We start from the raw sequence: 18,703 nt of genomic DNA on the forward strand, positions 1-18,703 counted from the left end.
ATACAAAAGTTAAAATACCTTCAATTTAGGTACAATCCTATCCAGGATAGGAAACTTGAAGAACTTTGAAAAATTATCACTTCAATTGATCTTATTACTTTCATTTAAAACTAATGTTTTTTCCCATTAGGAATTTGCAAATATATAAGTCAAAGACTAAATAAACTAAAAAGGACAGCCTAAAACGTGCTTTTGAAATGGTCTAATTTTCATGTTCTTACATTTACCTTCTGGAAACAGAATATAGATGGTACAAAACAGGAACATCAGGGAAAAGTAGATAGTATTCACAAATGTGAACAGTATCTTTCTAAGTGTATCATCATGTTTTGCTGAGTTTATCAAGAATATAGGAACCATGTAGTTTTATATTTCAAGTCTTGTATTATAATAAACATTATAAAAAGCTTTCTGAGTGGCAGAAATTTTAATTTGTATACAAGAAAAAAATGCCAAGTGCTGTACCTGGCACAGGATGGTCTTTGTTCTCACAAGTGTTTCAGTCCTTTACAGGACTTAACAATGAGAATTGCCAGCTGTCTCTGAATGTTTAAAGGGATGTCATGTTGAAGAGGACCTCTTCTTGCTTCCCTACTCTCTTGCCTCACAAGGACACACAGAGAATCAGGGAGTAAAAGGAGAAAGAAACAGAGACACTTGGGTAGAAGCAAAAGCAGACCTGCATTAATGCAGTACTCACACAGAAGACTAAAGTCATCTGGAGAAGCAGAGAATCCCCTACCACAGCAAATGTTACCACATGGTAAGGGGATTGTATTTGTAACCTATTGTTGCTCTAACAAATTATCTCAGACTTACTGGCTTAAAACAATACAAACCTATTATCTTTCAGTCCTTTTAGTCAGGAGCCTCACTGAGCTAAAATCAAGAGTTTCTAAGGCTGCAATTGTCCTGGAGGTTCTTTGAGTGAATCCATTTACTTCTCTTTTCCAGTTTCAAGCAGGGGCCTGCATTGTTGGCTTATGGCCCCTTCCTCTAACTAAAATGCCAGCAGCTTAGCATCTTCAAATCTCTCTCTGACTCTGACACTCCTGCTCCTATCATATGAGCAATACTGAGACCATCTGCATAAGCCAGGGTAATCTTCTCAGAATATTCTGTAAAATCATATCTGCAAAGTCCCTTTTTCCATGTAATATCCCGGATTTAGAGGTTTGAGGGATTAGAATGTGAATAATTTGGGAGTCCATTATTTTGCATTCCAAAGAAAAATATTAAAAATATGTAGAAGAGGCTAAATTAGATTATTAAGGCCCTTTCTAATGTTTAGACTGTATAAATATAGAAAAGAAATAAAATATCTATTAAAAATATAACAAAAGTTCACTTGTATTAAGAAACTGACCATGCTATAAACCTGATCCTTCTTCTGAGGGTATTTCTACCTCTCTCTCTCTTTATATATACTCCAGAAGTCTGAATAGTCTACATAAAAAAAAAAAAATTGTTGTTTAGAAAAAAAGTCCAAGCTTCTCCTATGAACAGTGGTCACATCCTGACTAATCCAAGAAAGGAAAAGTGCTAACAAAACCTTGGTAGAAGGTTTGTGCCTTTCCAGGCACATGACAATTAGGCAATGACCACCCTGTAGCTACACTAGGATTATACCTTCTCAAGGGTTACAGTGGTCACTGGCTGGTAATTACAGTCTGTCTTTCAACAAAAAAGAAAAACCTGTGAGTGTCACTATTTTTCCTCCTTATTACACACTCACTACTCATTCACACATCCCTAAATATCAAGGGAATTATCAAATTCCTAATCTGTACTTTATTTCACAGAAGCTATTAAATATGTAACAATGAAAAATATCCCAACTCAAGAACAAATTTCATCTGTTGATAGCCAATCTGCCATATCTTGTGGCCTTTTGCAAAAGATGTTTTAAAAGGGTTATACTTTGCAATTTGGATTAATAGGAAATGTTAAATTATACTCAAAGCAATCGATCAAATGATCTTGGTAAATATTATAGTGAGAAACATTAGCATAAAAACAGTAACCACTTATTTCATCTGTGGAAAAGTTTGTATCCTGAATTATTATACCTGGGAAAAATTTCTATAGAAAAAAAAATTTCTTCTAATGGAACCAAAGGAAAATACTTACCACAATTAAATTTGTATTGAAAGCTATTTGTTTTCTATCAGCATCATTATATTAATTAAGAGAAAGAAAATTATTTCAATTGAATTTTTGTAAGACTCAAAAATTTTTCCCCAATGCAATATCAGATGTGTGTGAGTACACACAAACACACACAACATGAATAATAAAGGGATGCTAGTATTTACTGAACACTCAATGAATGCCAAGTACTGGGCTTGAAAGCCAATATTAGCAATTACCTTTAGGCCCTGTGAAGAATTAGAAATTTAGAATTAGCTAAAAGAAGTCATAAGATTTCTAGTAGAATAATTAGAATTTAAATTTTGGCAGTTTAACTACATAGCCTTCATTTTTGTGTGGGTGGGGTGCCAGGGATTGAACTCAGGGACACTCACCATTAAGCCACATCCCCATCTCTATTTTGTATTTTATTTAGAGACAGGGTCTTACTGAGCACCTTTACCTATGTACATAACATACTACTTAAAAATTAACATTTATGTAAGTTAATGTTCTTAATCCTTAAACAATTTCTATAAATTTTCTTAAATTTTATTAACTTCAAAATTAATACTTAGGAAAACTAAAATGCTATCCCAATTTTCAAAGAGTTTTTTTGCAGTAAAATTGTGTAGGAGGGGCTACTCATTGTATGATTATATCTAAGCAGCTATGAAATCATAACATAAAAAGATCAATGACTAGATGAAAATTTCCAGTATGCTCCCATATCAGCTACACTGTTGTGACAAACATGTCACTGGCAGTATCCTGAGTGATAGAAAATCTAATACTGTTTTATCCAACATTCTTCATTCATTCATGCATCTGTTCATTTATTCCACAAATACTGGTTGATCAAGTATCATAAACCACAGGCTATGCTCGGCCTTGAGGACATAAGAGTGACAGAGACATACTACCAGAATTTCCCATTCTTTGGTAAAATGGAAACCACAAACAACTCAGCTCAGTGACAAGGTAAGCAAAGGGTATGATGGCAGCATGTAAGACACAGTACTTGACCATACTGAACTTCTTAATTAAGACTGTAAGACATGGCCAAACAAAATAAAGGGAAAAGAGGATTTGGGGTTGAGAAACAACATATGCAATAGCGTAAAGGTCTGTAATCACATGTCATAGTTAAGTGTTTTGAATAGTTCACTATAACCAGAACATAGCATCACATAAAAGAACAAGTAGAGTGAAAGATGAAGATGTGAGTGGAAACCGAATCATGAAGATGCTTAAATATCACTCATGAATTTTGAATATTTTTAGATATGCAAATGTAATTATTATGGCCTGTTTCATGTCTCTTTACTTCACATTCAGGTGAAACAAATCAACAGGGAGTGTTAGACATAGGGGAGATTCCCTCTTTATCATCATTCAAAAGAGTCCCCATAGTTATTTTCTGTTTAGAACATGACATTTGTTTCATTCACAAAAAGAAAATGCATATAGCCGTTGCATGCTGAGAAAGACATTGAGCAATATCATTATTTATAACAAAATGGACATCTGGAAAGGACGTGTGAATGGAAGAGCTGGGAAATTACTGCTTCTCTGATGCTGACGAAGTATTTAGGACAAGTAAAGTGCTAAGTAGCTGTGGGAAGAAGGGCTATGTAACCTTACTGGTAGGTACATTCTGGATGAAAAGGGGGTTGACTCTATATTCTGAGCTATAGATGAATGTTATGTGTCCATGATAAACAGAGAAGAAACATGCATGGCTGAGTCAGGGAACAGACAGAATAGGATGGTTCTCAAAAATTTCAAGGAGATAGTGCATTTATATTTAAAAGTATTAGGTCAAGAGTTATTTGCAAACCAAAGAAAAAGATATTGAAAAAATTGACAATCATTTGAGTGAAAGGAATAAGGATTGTTAGGAAGATTTAATAAGGAGGTAGAATGTTGGTTAGAAAAATCAAATTGGCAGAATCTGTTTCAAAATAAACTATATTCTGCCTCATACACCCACAGAAGAGTAAAATAAATTTGCCAAAAGGAATTTGCCAATTGTCAAAGCCAAAAATTGGCAGCCCTAATTATGCTTGCTAGAAATGAACAGAATGAATACTCTCCATGAATCATTCCCAAAGCTGTCCAGTACAAAATCCTGAGTGGCATCCCATATCTGGGCATTCCATAGTTTATTATTTATTTATAGTTTAACTTGTTTTACCCATTAAAACAACAAAATATAATTTTCAAAAAATTAGAGATATGGGATATAAAATTAAAATAAGAGCTACACTGGGAATAGAAGATGAGGTGTGGATATCATGTTGCTTTGAAGGTCAACATCAATCCCTATTGCTTCGATAAGCCCCAGATTTGCCTCTGGGCTTCCTATCAGTCCAAGAGAGGATAAAAAGAAAAAAGAAAAAGAATTCACTATATAGATTATTTTACTGTGGAAAAAAAATATACATCAACAGTTCTTCAGAAGTATATTTAGATTTTTATTTCAAATTTGAATAAAAGATGAATTTAGTTCAAAACACATTTTCAGGGTTCCATCTCTGGAAAATTAAAAATCATTAGTGAGAATATTTTAAAAAACAAATTAAAAATTCCTTTTTCCATTTTAAATATAAGTAATATTCTTTTAAAATGTTTTGATCTCAATTAGAAAAGAATGTCTTAGTTACAATTCATAATGTTGTCTTAAGTAGTAATTCAACTCTCTAGGATTTCAAGTTCAGTAAATTCTTCCAGTACAAGAAGACTATCTAACTTAGGGATCACTGTAACTATATTTGTTATAATTTGTTACAAAGATATTTTCAAGTAAAATAGCATTTAAAATTTTGTATTCAAATTAGTTTCTTCAAAATATATACATATATACTAAAGATTTACTATGATGATTACTTTGAGCAATCCAACTTCCCACTTAAATGCATTTAATAGAGTTATTTGACATATATGCTACTCTTCTTGCTCCTTGATCCCAATTCAGCCTTAAACCTACTGACATTTCAAGCCCTGTTAATACTTAAAATATGAATAATGTGTATTTTAGTGCATATATATATTATACAATAAATATGTCAGTTTTAAAAACTATAAATAGCTAAGTTCTATGTCAAATCCATGCCAATTTAACTGACAAATGATGCCAACATATTTTATATTTATTGTATATAAATTATAGAGCAGCAGCTTAAAATAGGTTATCTTCATTTTTGTTTTACTTTTATCCTTTATACAAGTCTATCTGTATTTGTAAAAAATAATATATAACTAAATCTAATTTGATTTTTTAAATCAAAGTTCATTTAGGGATAATGTGCATTTTATGATAAAATTGTAGTAAGATACCAATATGTGATACTTTAACAAAGTGTTATTCAGTTAAAACCATGTTATATATCTTATTTTATATCTAAAAGAAGCAAATCAAGGGATATGATCCATCAAATTTTAACTTCGAAGTAAATGTCATATAATCTAATAAAATCACAAATTAGAACATTCAAATACTCATTTAATTCTTTTTATCATGGAAGTAAGTAAACATTTAAGCCCTAGAAAGGTAACACTTTCTCAGTAGGATGTATGATAACTACAAGTTTCTGAAATTGGTTAGTCAGGGGAGAGAAGAAAGGATTGAAAAAGCCAATGAGAAAAGAGAAGTTATCTTAATATGATACCTAACATAAATATATGTGTTAGAATTATAACTGAGTCGCTATTGAAAATATCTGAAAGTTTTGATGCAAAAGCAGTATTGTGCATTCATGAATTCAGGAGGAGGAAGCAGGTGCCTTCTCTACAGGAGGGCATGTCTTCATAACTGTCTTTGGCTCACAAAAACTGAATCAGCATGAGAACACTTTTAATGTGTTTAACATGTACTTACTTATTAAGCATAATGAAAATATACACAATTGAATACTACTTCTCTAGAAAAAAAAACAGAATTATCATTGTGCTCATTTTCTCATTTAAGAAGTTCTCTGGGTAGGTACACCTTCAAGGAGATTCATCTTTTCTAGAACTTCTTTCATTTATGGATACACATTTATAATTTTAAAGAGGGAATTTTATAAAATTTTGGGTCTATTTAGAATGCTTGTTTATTTGTGTGGCACCTCCTTCTACTAGGCAATTTAGACAAATGTATAACTTAGTAAAAGGTTACTAAACATTTATAAAATTTCAAGAACCCAAAAGTATTGCTCAGATGACAATCCCAAAAATTACCTCTACGAGTAATACTTTAGGATAATACAACAGGCATTCCTGGAAACATATTTTTTGTTGTCTAATTATGGTGCTCCGGGGAATAAGCACTTCACAAGAAATATCATTTTATCTAATCTTCAAAATATTAAATGTTAAATGTTTGGTGCAGATAAAATACACAGCTATTACTAATATTAATATTTAATCAACAAGTATCCTGGATAATATCCCTACAATTAACCACACAGAGACTAAATAAACTATAACAAAGGATGCTTAAATAAATCCAAACTTGAGATGATATTTTAGGCTACATAAAATAACTAAAAATCAATTCAACTAAATTTTTAATGTAACATTAAGGATACTCCTTGGTTTATTGAATTTGAATATGGTTACAGAAGAACTTAAAAGTTCCCCCAAATCCCAAATTAATCTATAGATATTTTTCTTAATTAATGTTTCAATTATTGTAACAAAGTTTTATCTTTATATGTTTGATGTTAAAAGACTATGATATACTTGAACACAGGCAACAATGTATGTATCTTATCTATGTTGTGTGTGAGCATACATATCTCATACTAATTTTTAAAGTCACCATCCAGTCATACTATTTTAGAGCTGAGAAAGGGTAGGGAGTAAATATTCTAAAATGTAGTAACATGCACATTTATTTTTCAAAAGTTGACTTTTACCATTAAGTGTTATGAAATACTCTCCTATTTTTCTTTCATTTTCCTTAATCTGTCTCTGGAGTTAGAACAACATTTCAAATCAATTATTCACATTCTAATTAGGATAGAGACACAATATGTTATTTTTTATACACAGTCTCTAAAAAGAACAGAGATACAGTGATAAGATATTTCCATGTTTTCATTTTGAAGATAGAAGTGAAATTTCACTCTATGATTTCCAGGTTACTTATCTATGAATATTCTTTAGGAATAAATTTTTTTATCTTCAGAAGTAACCTATAAACTGTTTCATATAAAAGAATTTCATATAAGAATCCAATATGTTTTCTAAATGAAATTATTTGAAATAAAAATATATACAAATACATTTATTCTCTTTTCTACTTTTAGTTTAATATCACAGATTTTATAAACATGTGATTTGACCATAACAGATTTTATATAATAAAACACTTTAAATATGAAACTGAAGACATATATCTATAAGACAGTAAAATGTCTAATCCACACTATGCAGGTGTATTTATATAATAACTATAAACAAGGAATGCTTATTTTGTCAAAGAGAAGTTGTGGCCTTTGTCCTATCTATAACAGAATATAATATGGTCTTGTTCAATAATTGTATTTTATTGAATATTAATAACAGGTACTACTGTTAAACAGCTCTATTGAAACAGAAAAATGTAAATAAAATAGAAAGTAAAGACACTTGCATTCAAAGAAAAAAGAGTCAAAAATTAAAGTAATAGGAAACTTTGTGAAAGTTAAATCAACTCATAATACCCCAATCTATAGTTCTAGATAAATGGAGTCTCACTAATGGAAATAATTAAAGTCATTAAGGTAGAGGCCAATTTTAGATCATTCTGCTCTAAATTTGAAAAGGTATTGTCAGAGTAGCTATGTTTTTTTTAAGAAAAAAATAGATGACTGTGTTTAATGACTATATGACCTGTGAGCTTAATGTTTACACTTAGGGGGGATATCAACAAATTTATGTCAATCTGAATGAGACATATATCTAAATGTAACCTGATATATATCTATATCAGGTTACATTTAGATATATAAATGTTTGGTTTCACACTTTGCAATTCAGTAATAAAAGAGGCCAAAATACCCTCGTTGAGACACCAGGAAGTTATTCAAATGTGCCAAGGTCTGGGGTCCCTTTTGTGGTGACCTATTTTAACCTAGGAAAAAAGACTAAGTATTATGTAATGGGGAAAGAATCTCAGTTTGTTGGAAGACTCATCTCAGCAACCTGCCAATTTCAGAGAATGAATGAACATCAGTTCATAATATGGCCCAGGTCATGTGAGCAAATATTCAAGCCTTGAAAGCCATGCACATGCCATAGTAAAGTCTAAAAGAAGACAAAGTAGATCAATTTGGGTTTAGGAAGTACATATACAAGCTAATTCAGGGATCTTTCAATGATCCATATGAAATTTCAGTACACTGAGAACCATTCAGTGAGTCAAAGCATAGAGCCCTAATAATGAAGTAAAGAATTAGTATGGTAGTAAAAACTAGCCCAGTAGTAAATAAAAATAGCATGCCTGGTATGCTCTGGTCATCCAGCACATCCACATTCACAGACCCAGCCTCAATGGAGTCAATCAAGCTTCTGGGAGATTAGTGACCAGAGGGAGGGAGGGAGGGAAGAAGGGAGTACTCTTTTTCATCAAGTGACAGAAATTTCCTCTGTAAATGGTAGATATTTGGGAAGATTAACACCATATTCCAATAAGTTTAACTAGAACTAAAGAGTGTAGAAACTATGACATTTCTCTCCCTTTATCCTGAGATCATTAAGACATATACACTACAACATACTATTATCCAGTTCAGATTTCTATAACCTCGGGGAGAGGTGTGGAGACAGCCACAGAGATTATGAAGGCATTGGAAAATAATACTGATGAGAAAATGGGAAGATTCTAGATTTACAAGACAAAATGAGCTTAAGCAGGAATTTGAAGGATCTAAGTCTGCTATAAGGAAGATTCTCCTGATACTGTGGGTTCTTAAACATTGAAGTGGTTTGCCGAAACTGCAGAAACTCCAATTTGGGGAATCTGTAAAAACAGGAAAGATAACAGATCTGCTTGCTGCTCAGAAGGATTGGATATAGGCCTTATTCAGATGGAACTTCCCAAGTCCCTTCTAACCCTGTGATTTTAATTGTAAGTGCTAATATAAACAGTATTTTCCATGAAACACTTCTGACTCAGTACCATTTAGAATAGGGGAGGAGTGCAAAAAACACTTTTTACAGAACATAAAAGCAATGAGTTTGTCATAAGGAATCCTAGTGATATCTTTGAGTACTTATACCTTTTGTTTTTAAACTTCTCCCACAAATCTTACAGAGAGCTTAATGAAATATTTTTATAATATAATGCAGTTTTGAATAGTTCATACCAATGAGCATTAAATTGCCATGGAAATTACCAAACATAATAAAAATCAGGCAAATAGGCAAATTAAGCTTTTCCTCTTTATATCATACAGACTAAAATATTAATTTTTTTTCCTTTTCATTAGGCTCAAAGTTACTCATTAAGTTTGGATACTTACTTATTCATAGTCCGAAACATTTTTTTTTCTTGAAACACATCTGAATCCTTTAAATAGTAGTTTATAGTATCAAGGATGAATTGAGAATACATTTGAGTCTTAGATTCTGATGCAAATGTTTTATAAAAAGTAGTTGAATAAATCGTACAGTAAATAGATTGGACAGTTTACTAAGCTAAAAAGAAGTCAGTTAAATTGAATGTTGATATATTTATATATAATATAAAAAACAAAATCCGATTTGGATTCCCACAAAGGAACTCTTTTGCTTCCCCCTTAAAGAACTTACATAAACATTAGATTTAATCAAGTTTTAACAACCAACACCTTTTCTTTTGCCAATGAGCTGAAGCAAAATCTTTAAAGAGTTTATTATCTTATAAAGTAGCAGCATCATTATTAATTTCAACTAACGACTTCACAAATGCACATTATAAAGTGCCACTCAAACTTTCTACACTTCCCAAATCCACAGATTCCTAAGTTGACAGCACCTTCACAGCCTTGCAGTTAACTGCATTCAGTAAATATTTGCATCCATAGCACTACAGATCCTAATGAGGGTTCGAAACACGCAAGTAAACACACGCTCCTCTCTGTGTATTTGTCAATAAATTGTATAAACAGACATAGTGTACCTGTAGGCAAGGCTCCTGTCACAGAAATTCCTCACCCACTCGTTGTATCAGGACAGTATCTCTCAATATCTTTTTTTACTTGATGTTGATTTTAACGTGTGTAGTGTGTGTGTGTGTGTGTGTGTGTGTGTGTGTGTGTACACGCGCGTATATTACCGGTGAGGGGGATCCATTCTTGCAGAGGGGCCCTCTGAAGACTCCTTTAATGCCCCGGTAGTGCCCATTGCTGAGATGTCTGGAACTGATGACCAGGTAACAAGCCATGTGGGTCCAGGCGAGGGGTGCACAGTCTCAACTCCTCTCCAGATGACCGGCGTGGGAATGTGGGCTGGTTTCTCACCAGCAGCAGTGACTGCCACCTCCCGAGAAGAACTGGCCAGCAGCAAGCTTGGGACGCAGCGCCCGCGCGTTCCTGCTCCTCACGCGGCGCTGGGTTTCTGCTGCCAGCAGCGGCTGCTGAGACTGAGGCGTCGGTGGCGGCAGTGGCAGCCACACAACACTTAGGGGACCCGGCGAGCCAGTCCACATGCTGCTCTGACGAGGTGGCTGCTCAATCGCGGGCCAGATATATGTGTCTGTGTGTGTGTACACACACACACACACACACACACACACACACACACACACTAAAGACAACTTCCTGGGTCTGGGTCCACCAGGAAATGAGGACTCCGCCCCCCGCCCCCTGCTTCGCACCTAGTGCACGCCCCTGGGATGCTCAGGCGCGGGTCCCCATCTTCTGGGCCGGGTAATCCCCAGACGGGGCTGTGGGATGCGGCGCCAGGAATTCAGCAGCAGCAGCCTGTGCCAGGAGAGTGGCGGGGAGTCCTTGGAAGCGCCAGAGCACTGGCCCCCTCTGCAGTGGCGGGGAGAGGACGAAGGAAGCGATGGGCTGTCTGGGACGAGGACAGAGTGTTGGGGACGCGACGACTTCTGAGCGGGGGCAGTTAGCGCCGCGGCTGGGAGCCCTGGGCTCTGGCCACCCGGAGGCTCCTGATAGTCCGGGCGGCGAGGCGAAGAGGCGACAGCTGCCGCGGCGGCCGCGGGGGGCATTCGGGGCTGTGCGACCCGCTGCTCCGCCTCCTGGAATCAGCCTCCCTAGACCCCGGTCCCTCGTCTCTGACTCGGAGCCAACTTTCTACCGTGTTTGGGGGCGGGCACCTAGGATGAATGGGAGGGCCTTGGCGGAGGAGACGGGCAGCCAAGAGAGCGTTTTCTTTACTCTTTCGCTGCCTGCTCACCTTCAGCGTTTCTCCAGCGGCCGGCTGAAGCCGCGTTGGCAGAAGCAACAGCTCCCCAGCCGGCGGTAAGGATGAGCTGTTCAGCCCAGAATAGGGCAGACCTAGTAGATGCTCTAGGGTAGGTAATGCATGGAGGAGGAAGTAAGTTTCAGGCAGAAAACTTACAGACCATATAGAAATCAAATATGAATAGGTGCACCTGCATATCTATGCACCTACCTGGAGTTCTAAAACTCACAAGCCTTCCTGAATTCATAAAGAGGCGAGATATTTTTGGTCGGTATAAGACCTCTGTTTTCACAACCCCCAACAAGCACCCTCTTAAAAGTGATCTTCAACAGACGTGATTTCGTTTACTGTAAATTAAACCACCAGGGAGCGAGCTGCACTGAAAATAAAAGACCAGTGCAAAATTGTGCTCTACCAAGAGAGGGAAGCCCTTCCAGGCTCTGGAATCAGTGTGCTCCCTCCTCCACCCCAAAGCTGGCCTAATGAAGTTCTGCAGTCCCTTTCTGCCCCACCTCCTCCGCTCTGAGCTGGGGATAAGCAGAAGGGTCACCTCCTTTCCCTATTTTGTTCCATTAATTGAAAGGTCACAGCTCTGCTAATGCTGGCTCCCAGTTTTTTCCCAAGTTTTCTCTAACTCTCCAGTCCCCTACAATGATCCATTCACTTTTTGGTTGACATTGAGACTTATCATACACAACAGAAGCATTAAAAAAAAAAAAACCTAGTAATTTAATTTTTATTATTTGGGTAATTCATAAAGCTCTTAAGAAAATATCCAACTATAACTTTGTAACTACTCAATAAAGTCTTCACTTTTTGTTTACATTAGTACAATGCCTTCATATCTTTTTTTATTAAGAAGCACACAGGTGTATTTCTGATTTGAAAGGTTTTAAATAATCTTATTAAGGTGTTTAGAAAGCTTCCAGGAATACAAGGTAATAAATAAGGGGGAAATGACATTTCCTTGCAAAACCTTCTAATTGAAAACGACTGAAAGAGTTAGTGCAATGTAAACCTTGTAGAAGTTGTTTATGTTTTAACCATCTTGTTAAGAAATTTTGGGAAAAAAATTTATAAAGCAGTGACAATAGATGCAACACATCATCTATCTCCTTCCTATTGATGTGTTAAAAATTACAGCAATGGCATGGTTTAACAATGCAGTGTTAATTCAACTTTGAGCTGTAAAATGTTTTATGAAGCTGGGAGCAAGTAACTTTCCTCATGTATACACATTCAATATATTCTTTCCAAAGGAAAAAAAAAAAGTATCTGCCCCTAGGGAAACTATTAAAGTACATGAAAACTTTACCCCAAAAAACAAAATGAATGAACTGAAATTTTAGGAGATAGCATGACTCAATCTACAATTATTTTATTTTTGGTAAAACTAAGTAACATGGCATTGAAGAACTAGAATGGATTACAAAGATAAATGTAACTCTTTAGGAAAATAACTTTCCAAAGATACAATGCCTTATTCAGAAGCAAGTACATCTCCTAGTAATGACTAATTATTTTTAAGAAACAGTCATTTTTCTAAAATAAAAGGACTAGTAAGTAACCAAGCAGTATAAAATTCAGCTATACCATCCTATTCTATTTCATTCTATTTAAAGTATTAGCTACCCAGACATTCTTGCTTATTAGAACATTATTCTATGTATATTTGAGTTTTTCCCTGAGAAAACAAAGTATTCTCTTTTTATAGAAATGAGCCATAGACCATAGTAATTTTGCTAAATTTCTTAAAAATTGTTAAATTTTTTAGTTCTTTCTTTCTGGGAAATTTTGATATGTATTTTGTTAATTTGCCATATTTTAAGTTAGTTATGGCTGATTTTTTCTTTGCTTTTAAATTTTTTTGCCATTCATCTTAAAATATTGAGGCAAAAATTGGCACATTTGTTATACTTGGCCAATTTTAAGAACTGTTTTAAAAACAAAAAATAAAACAACTCCCTTCTTTTTCTCTCCAAATTGTGATTGATATCTATCAATGTGCTATTTTTCTATTCAATAATTCCCCATCATTGCTGCCCTATACTTAATATGCTATTTGCCAAACTCAAATAGTATGAAGTTAAGTATATTTATAGTTGCTATAGACACCAAGTTACTCAGTTGTATGAACTTCTCTCTTTACTAAAGGAATGTAATTAAATTTTTTTCAGAGAAAATTAAATGAATGTAAAACAATGTAAAATTTGCTCTACTGAGTGAGTTTTAGACATGGGTCAAACTCAGTTACAACAAATGTGATGAAAAATACATGTACAATTTTATCAGGCTCATTTATTTAAAGCAATGTTTGATCTGATGAGTTTTCACTCCTTGGAAAAGGATCTGAACAGCAAAGGGCATAGACTTCAGTCTGCAACCAAATTGACGTTTCCATGTATTTAGATGATTGACATCATATGAAATCCCCCTGTATTACCTTTATCAGTATAACTCAGATACACCCAATATCTCCATATCCAATACCCCCACCTGAATTCATCATTACCTCTTTTTGAACCACTGAAATATTCTCCTCACTGGTTTCCCTCATTCCATTGTTACCCCCATATATATGTACATGTATTCTCTGTATCCAAAAACCAGAGTGATATTCTTAAAACCATAGATCATATTCTAGTACTTCCCTATTAAGCCACCTAATAACTTTAGATCACATCCAGAATAAAATCCAAACTGTATTTTAATTTTTTAAAAAGTCTTGTTTGATCTGGTCCCTGCCTGCCTTCTGCCTGCCTGCCACTCTCTCCCCTAGTACTCATGGTGTTTCTGTAGCACATCATTTTCTTTCACAGAAGAGTCTTTATTCCAGTTGTTCTTCTATTAAGTGTTCCCATACATACCTCACAAGGGAAGCATCTTCTTGTCCTTCAGATCAAATGTAAAAATTTCTAATTTAGAGACACTTTCCCAATTGCACAAGCTAAGGAAGCTATCTAGGATTTGAAACTGTTTTTTTTTCAAGTAAATTAATGGACTTTATTTTTGAGAGCAGTTTTAGATTTATGAAAAAATTGAGCAGAAAGTACAAAATCCCCACATACCCTCTTAAACCTCAAATAAGCAATTTTTTTATTTCTCCTACTTGTTATTTTTTAAGATTTTTAAAAAAATGTTGTTACTGGGATTGAACCCAAGGGTGCTTAACCCACTAAACCACATCCCATGCCCTTTTTAAAATTATATTTTTATTTTGAGACAGACTTTCACTAAGTTGCTTGAGGCCTCACTAAGTTGCTGAGACTGACCTCAAACTTGTGATCCTTCTGCTTCAGCCTCCTGAGTTGCTGGGATAGCAGGTATGCAACATTGCACTTGCAATTTCTCCTAATATTAATATCCTGCATTAGTGTGATACATTTATTTATTATAATAAGCTATATTGAATATCACTATTATTAACTAAAGTTCATAGTTTGCATTAGGGTTCACTCTTTGTGTTGTACATCCTACAGATTTTTACATGTATAATGACATGAAATCACCATTAAAGTATCATACAGATAGTTTCATTGCTCTAACACTACAATCCAACCTCATACTCCACCTATACATCCATCCTTCCCTCTGCCTGAATCCCTGGCAACTACTCATTATTTTATTCTCTCTCAAGTTTTGACTGTTTAAGAATGTCATATAGCTCAAATTACACAGCATATAGCTTTTTCAGATTGGTTTCTTTTATTTTGTAATATACCTTTAAGTTTCCACTATGTCTTTCAGTGGCTTGACATCTGATTTACTTTCATTGTTAAATAATATTCCACCGAAGTTTGGTTTAAATTGTGTCCTCCCTCACCCCACCCCATTGATGAAGTTTGAATCACCTGTGAATATTATCTTCTTTGGAAATAGTCATTGCAGATGACCAATTTAAGATGATGTCATTAGGATGAACCCTAATTTCATATGATTGTGCTCTTATAAGAAGGGATACATATGGATATAGAGATAGAGGCACCAGGTGAATGCCTTGGGAAGATTGGGGTTATACCATATTCCATTGAATGCCAAAAGTTTCTTGCAGATCACCAGAGGTTAGGAAAGATACAAGGAACAGATTGTCTCTCATAGTCCTCAGAAGGAACCAACCCAGTCAATAACTTGACTCAGATTTCTAGCTTCCAGAGCTATGTGAAAAATAATTTTTTTAAAGCCACCCAATTTGTAATACTTTGTTATGGCACTCCTAGAAAACTAATACACACTGCATGGAAGTACCCCAATTTACTCACTTACATACTGAAGATAATTTGGTTGCTTCAAACTTTTGGCAATCGTGAATATAACTGCTGTAACTTTCATGGGCAAGTTTTTGCATGAACATAAATTTTAAATTATTCTAGCTAAATACTAAGGAATGAATTTTTAGATCCTATGTTTAGTTTTGTAAGAAACTGTCAAAGTGTCTTCCAACATGGTTGTACCATTTTGCATTCTTGCCAATAATGGATAAAAGTTCCTTTTGCACTATCTCTTCACCCGCATTTGTTGTCAATTTTTGGAGTTTAGTCATTTAAATGGCTGGGCAGTGGTATCTATATTTTTTAACTTCTAATTTCTTGATGACCATGATGTCTAATGTCTTTTTAAATGCTATCTATATTTGCTATCTATATTTCTTTGCTGAGTTATTCATTCATACCACTAGCTGATCTTTTAGTTGTTTTTGTTTTCTTATTGTTAAGTTCCAAGAGTTACTTGTATATTTTGGGTATCAGATTTGTATATCAGATATGTTTTCAAATGCTTTATCTCCATACGTGGCTTGTGTTTTCATTTCTTAACTGTGTCACTTAAAGAACATTTTTACAAATTTAGTGAAGTCCAGCTTATCATTTGATTCTTCCATGGATCATGCTTTCAGTGTTGCATATAAACAGTCATCACCAAACTCAAGACCACCTGGATTTTCTTTGCCATCTAGGACTTCTGTGGTTTTGTGTTTTACAGTTAGGTCTATGATTCCTTTCGATTAATTGTTGTGGACGGTGTAAGGTCTGTGTCAAGACTCATTATCTGGGATGTTGATAGCGGGTTGATCCAGCTGCATTTGTCAAAAAGACTACCCTTTCTCCATAAACTGACTTTATCCATTGTCAAAGGTAAGTTGACCATAATTGTGTAAGCTAGATCTTGGCTTTCTATTCTGTTACCTGGATCTATTTGTCTATTCTTTTACCAATATCACAATGTCTTGATTACTATTAGTGATTTCAGCAATTTAAATTATTAAATATTTTAATATTTTTCTTGCACATTTATGTATTGACTATATTACTCTATAAAAGTAGATAATGCCTTTATTTTGTTCATTTCTGTGGCCCTAATATCTAGAACAAATCCAGCAATACTTTGGAATTCAGAAGATCTTAATTAATTTTGAGGAGTGAATGAATAATTGTTTTCTATGTTAACCTTGCAAAACAATTATTATTCTTGTTATCATAATGTGTTTGTGCATTTATCTGTATACACACAAATACAAGAAATTTTGAAATCTAGGTTGTGGTATTTAATTTTTTTTTTTACTTCAGAATCCCAGGAAACATTCAGTCAAATCCCACTAATTTCAAGACTTAAACTCAGTTTATACTAACATAATTCCATTATTATTAAACTCGCTCTCTTTACTTTAAGCTGTTAGCTTATCCTCCCAAGCCTAGTACTTTGGATCTTGCCCCTTGAAAAACTATTTTGAAACTACATATTCAATTACATTAAATTCTTTATTACTTGGTGGCCAGAGATTTTGTATTGACACCCAAATGCTCACTTTTTGTCCCCTAAACTGATTGAATCTATCAGACAAGGAATTCTGATTAGAATGCAGAAATTTAAAAATGGAGAAGACCTTAGAGCAGACTCACGTGCATTAGGCACCATTAGGAGCAGCTATAATATGAACCTGTGAAACAGATTGACACAGGAAGCAAGAGGCTACGGTGGACACCTCATGTGGGCAGCTACTATGCATTCTTAGGTTCATGAGGTCTCAAAGAGTGCTACAGTTTGACTCTTGAATGCCCCCAAAGGCCCATATACTTGGTCCCCAGCTTGCAGCATTATCAGGAGGTGTTGAAATCTTTAGGAGATAAGCAGGAGAAGAAGTATTTTATTTTAGGCATCTTGTCAAATGGCAGCTGATTAATAGAAGCAGAATATTGCAGGGTCTTCCTAGTATTTTAAGAAAATTGGAGGGCTGAGAATGTGGCTCAAGCTGTAGCACGCTTGCCTGGCATGCGTGCAGCTCGGGTTCTATCCTCAGCACCACATACAAGCAAAGATGGTGTGTCCGCCAATAACTAAAAAAATATATATATATATATATATATATATATATATATATATATATATATATTAAAATTCTCTCTCTCCCTCTCTCACTCTCTCTTTAAAAAAAAAAAGAAAATTGGAAATCTAGATTTTTATTCAAAATATCCTACTATGTAAATATCGGCAATTAGTGGTGTGTCTTTTCTTCATACCTTAGGAAGTTTTTTAAAAATATCATCAAACTATGAGTGAAAAGGCAAATGCACTAAGATACAAACAAGACAAAAATAAATAAAGAATAAAGAACATATCTTGAATATATAAAGAATTTCTGCTTAGGAATAATAAAGAAAAAAATTAAAAGGACAGGAATTTCAAAGGAACTTCACCAAATTAGAAATAAATGAAAATTCTAGAAATAAATAATTTATTAGTTTAAATTGTGCATCATCCGGCTCAGTCCCACTGGGAACATGAATCATCTTTGTGCAGAATATCTGTGCTGTATATACCACCTGCTCTTCTGTTATTAGTAGCCAAAAAATGTGGCATTTATACACAATGGAGTACTACGCAGCACTAAGAAATGACAAAATCATGGAATTTGCAGGGAAATGGATGGCATTAGAGCAGATTATGCTAAGTGAAGCTAGCCAATCCCTAAAAAACAAATGCCAAATGTCTTCTTTGATATAATGAGAGCAACTAAGAACAGAGCAGGGAGGAAGAGCAGGAGGAAAAGATTAACATTAAACAGAGTCATGAGGTGGGAGGGAAAGGGAGAGAAAAGGGAAATTGCATGGAAATGGAAGGAGACCCTCATTGTTATACAAAATTACATATAAGAGGTTGTGAGGGGAATGGGAAAAAATAAGGAGAGAAATGAATTACA

At 34.6% G+C, this 18,703-nt stretch overlaps 1 protein-coding gene across 2 annotated transcripts in view; it reads right to left on the reverse strand.

The window, feature by feature from the left end:
* The window catches only part of Znf804b (zinc finger protein 804B), a 493,759-nt gene extending 482,263 nt beyond the window's left edge, over positions 1 to 11,496 (reverse strand). The window contains exon 1 of one of the 2 annotated variants that reach the window (XM_078040459.1): positions 10,418 to 11,496. In XM_078040459.1, the coding sequence (XP_077896585.1) occupies positions 10,418 to 10,525 (108 nt within the window). In that variant the 5' untranslated portion in view covers positions 10,526 to 11,496. The remainder of the gene's footprint in view (positions 1 to 10,417) is intronic. The other variant, XM_078040457.1, reaches the window with a different exon arrangement.
* Between the last annotated feature and the right edge of the window lie 7,207 nt (positions 11,497 to 18,703).

This window comes from Ictidomys tridecemlineatus, chromosome 2, assembly GCF_052094955.1.
Source record: "Ictidomys tridecemlineatus isolate mIctTri1 chromosome 2, mIctTri1.hap1, whole genome shotgun sequence".
Taxonomy (NCBI): domain Eukaryota; kingdom Metazoa; phylum Chordata; class Mammalia; order Rodentia; family Sciuridae; genus Ictidomys; species Ictidomys tridecemlineatus.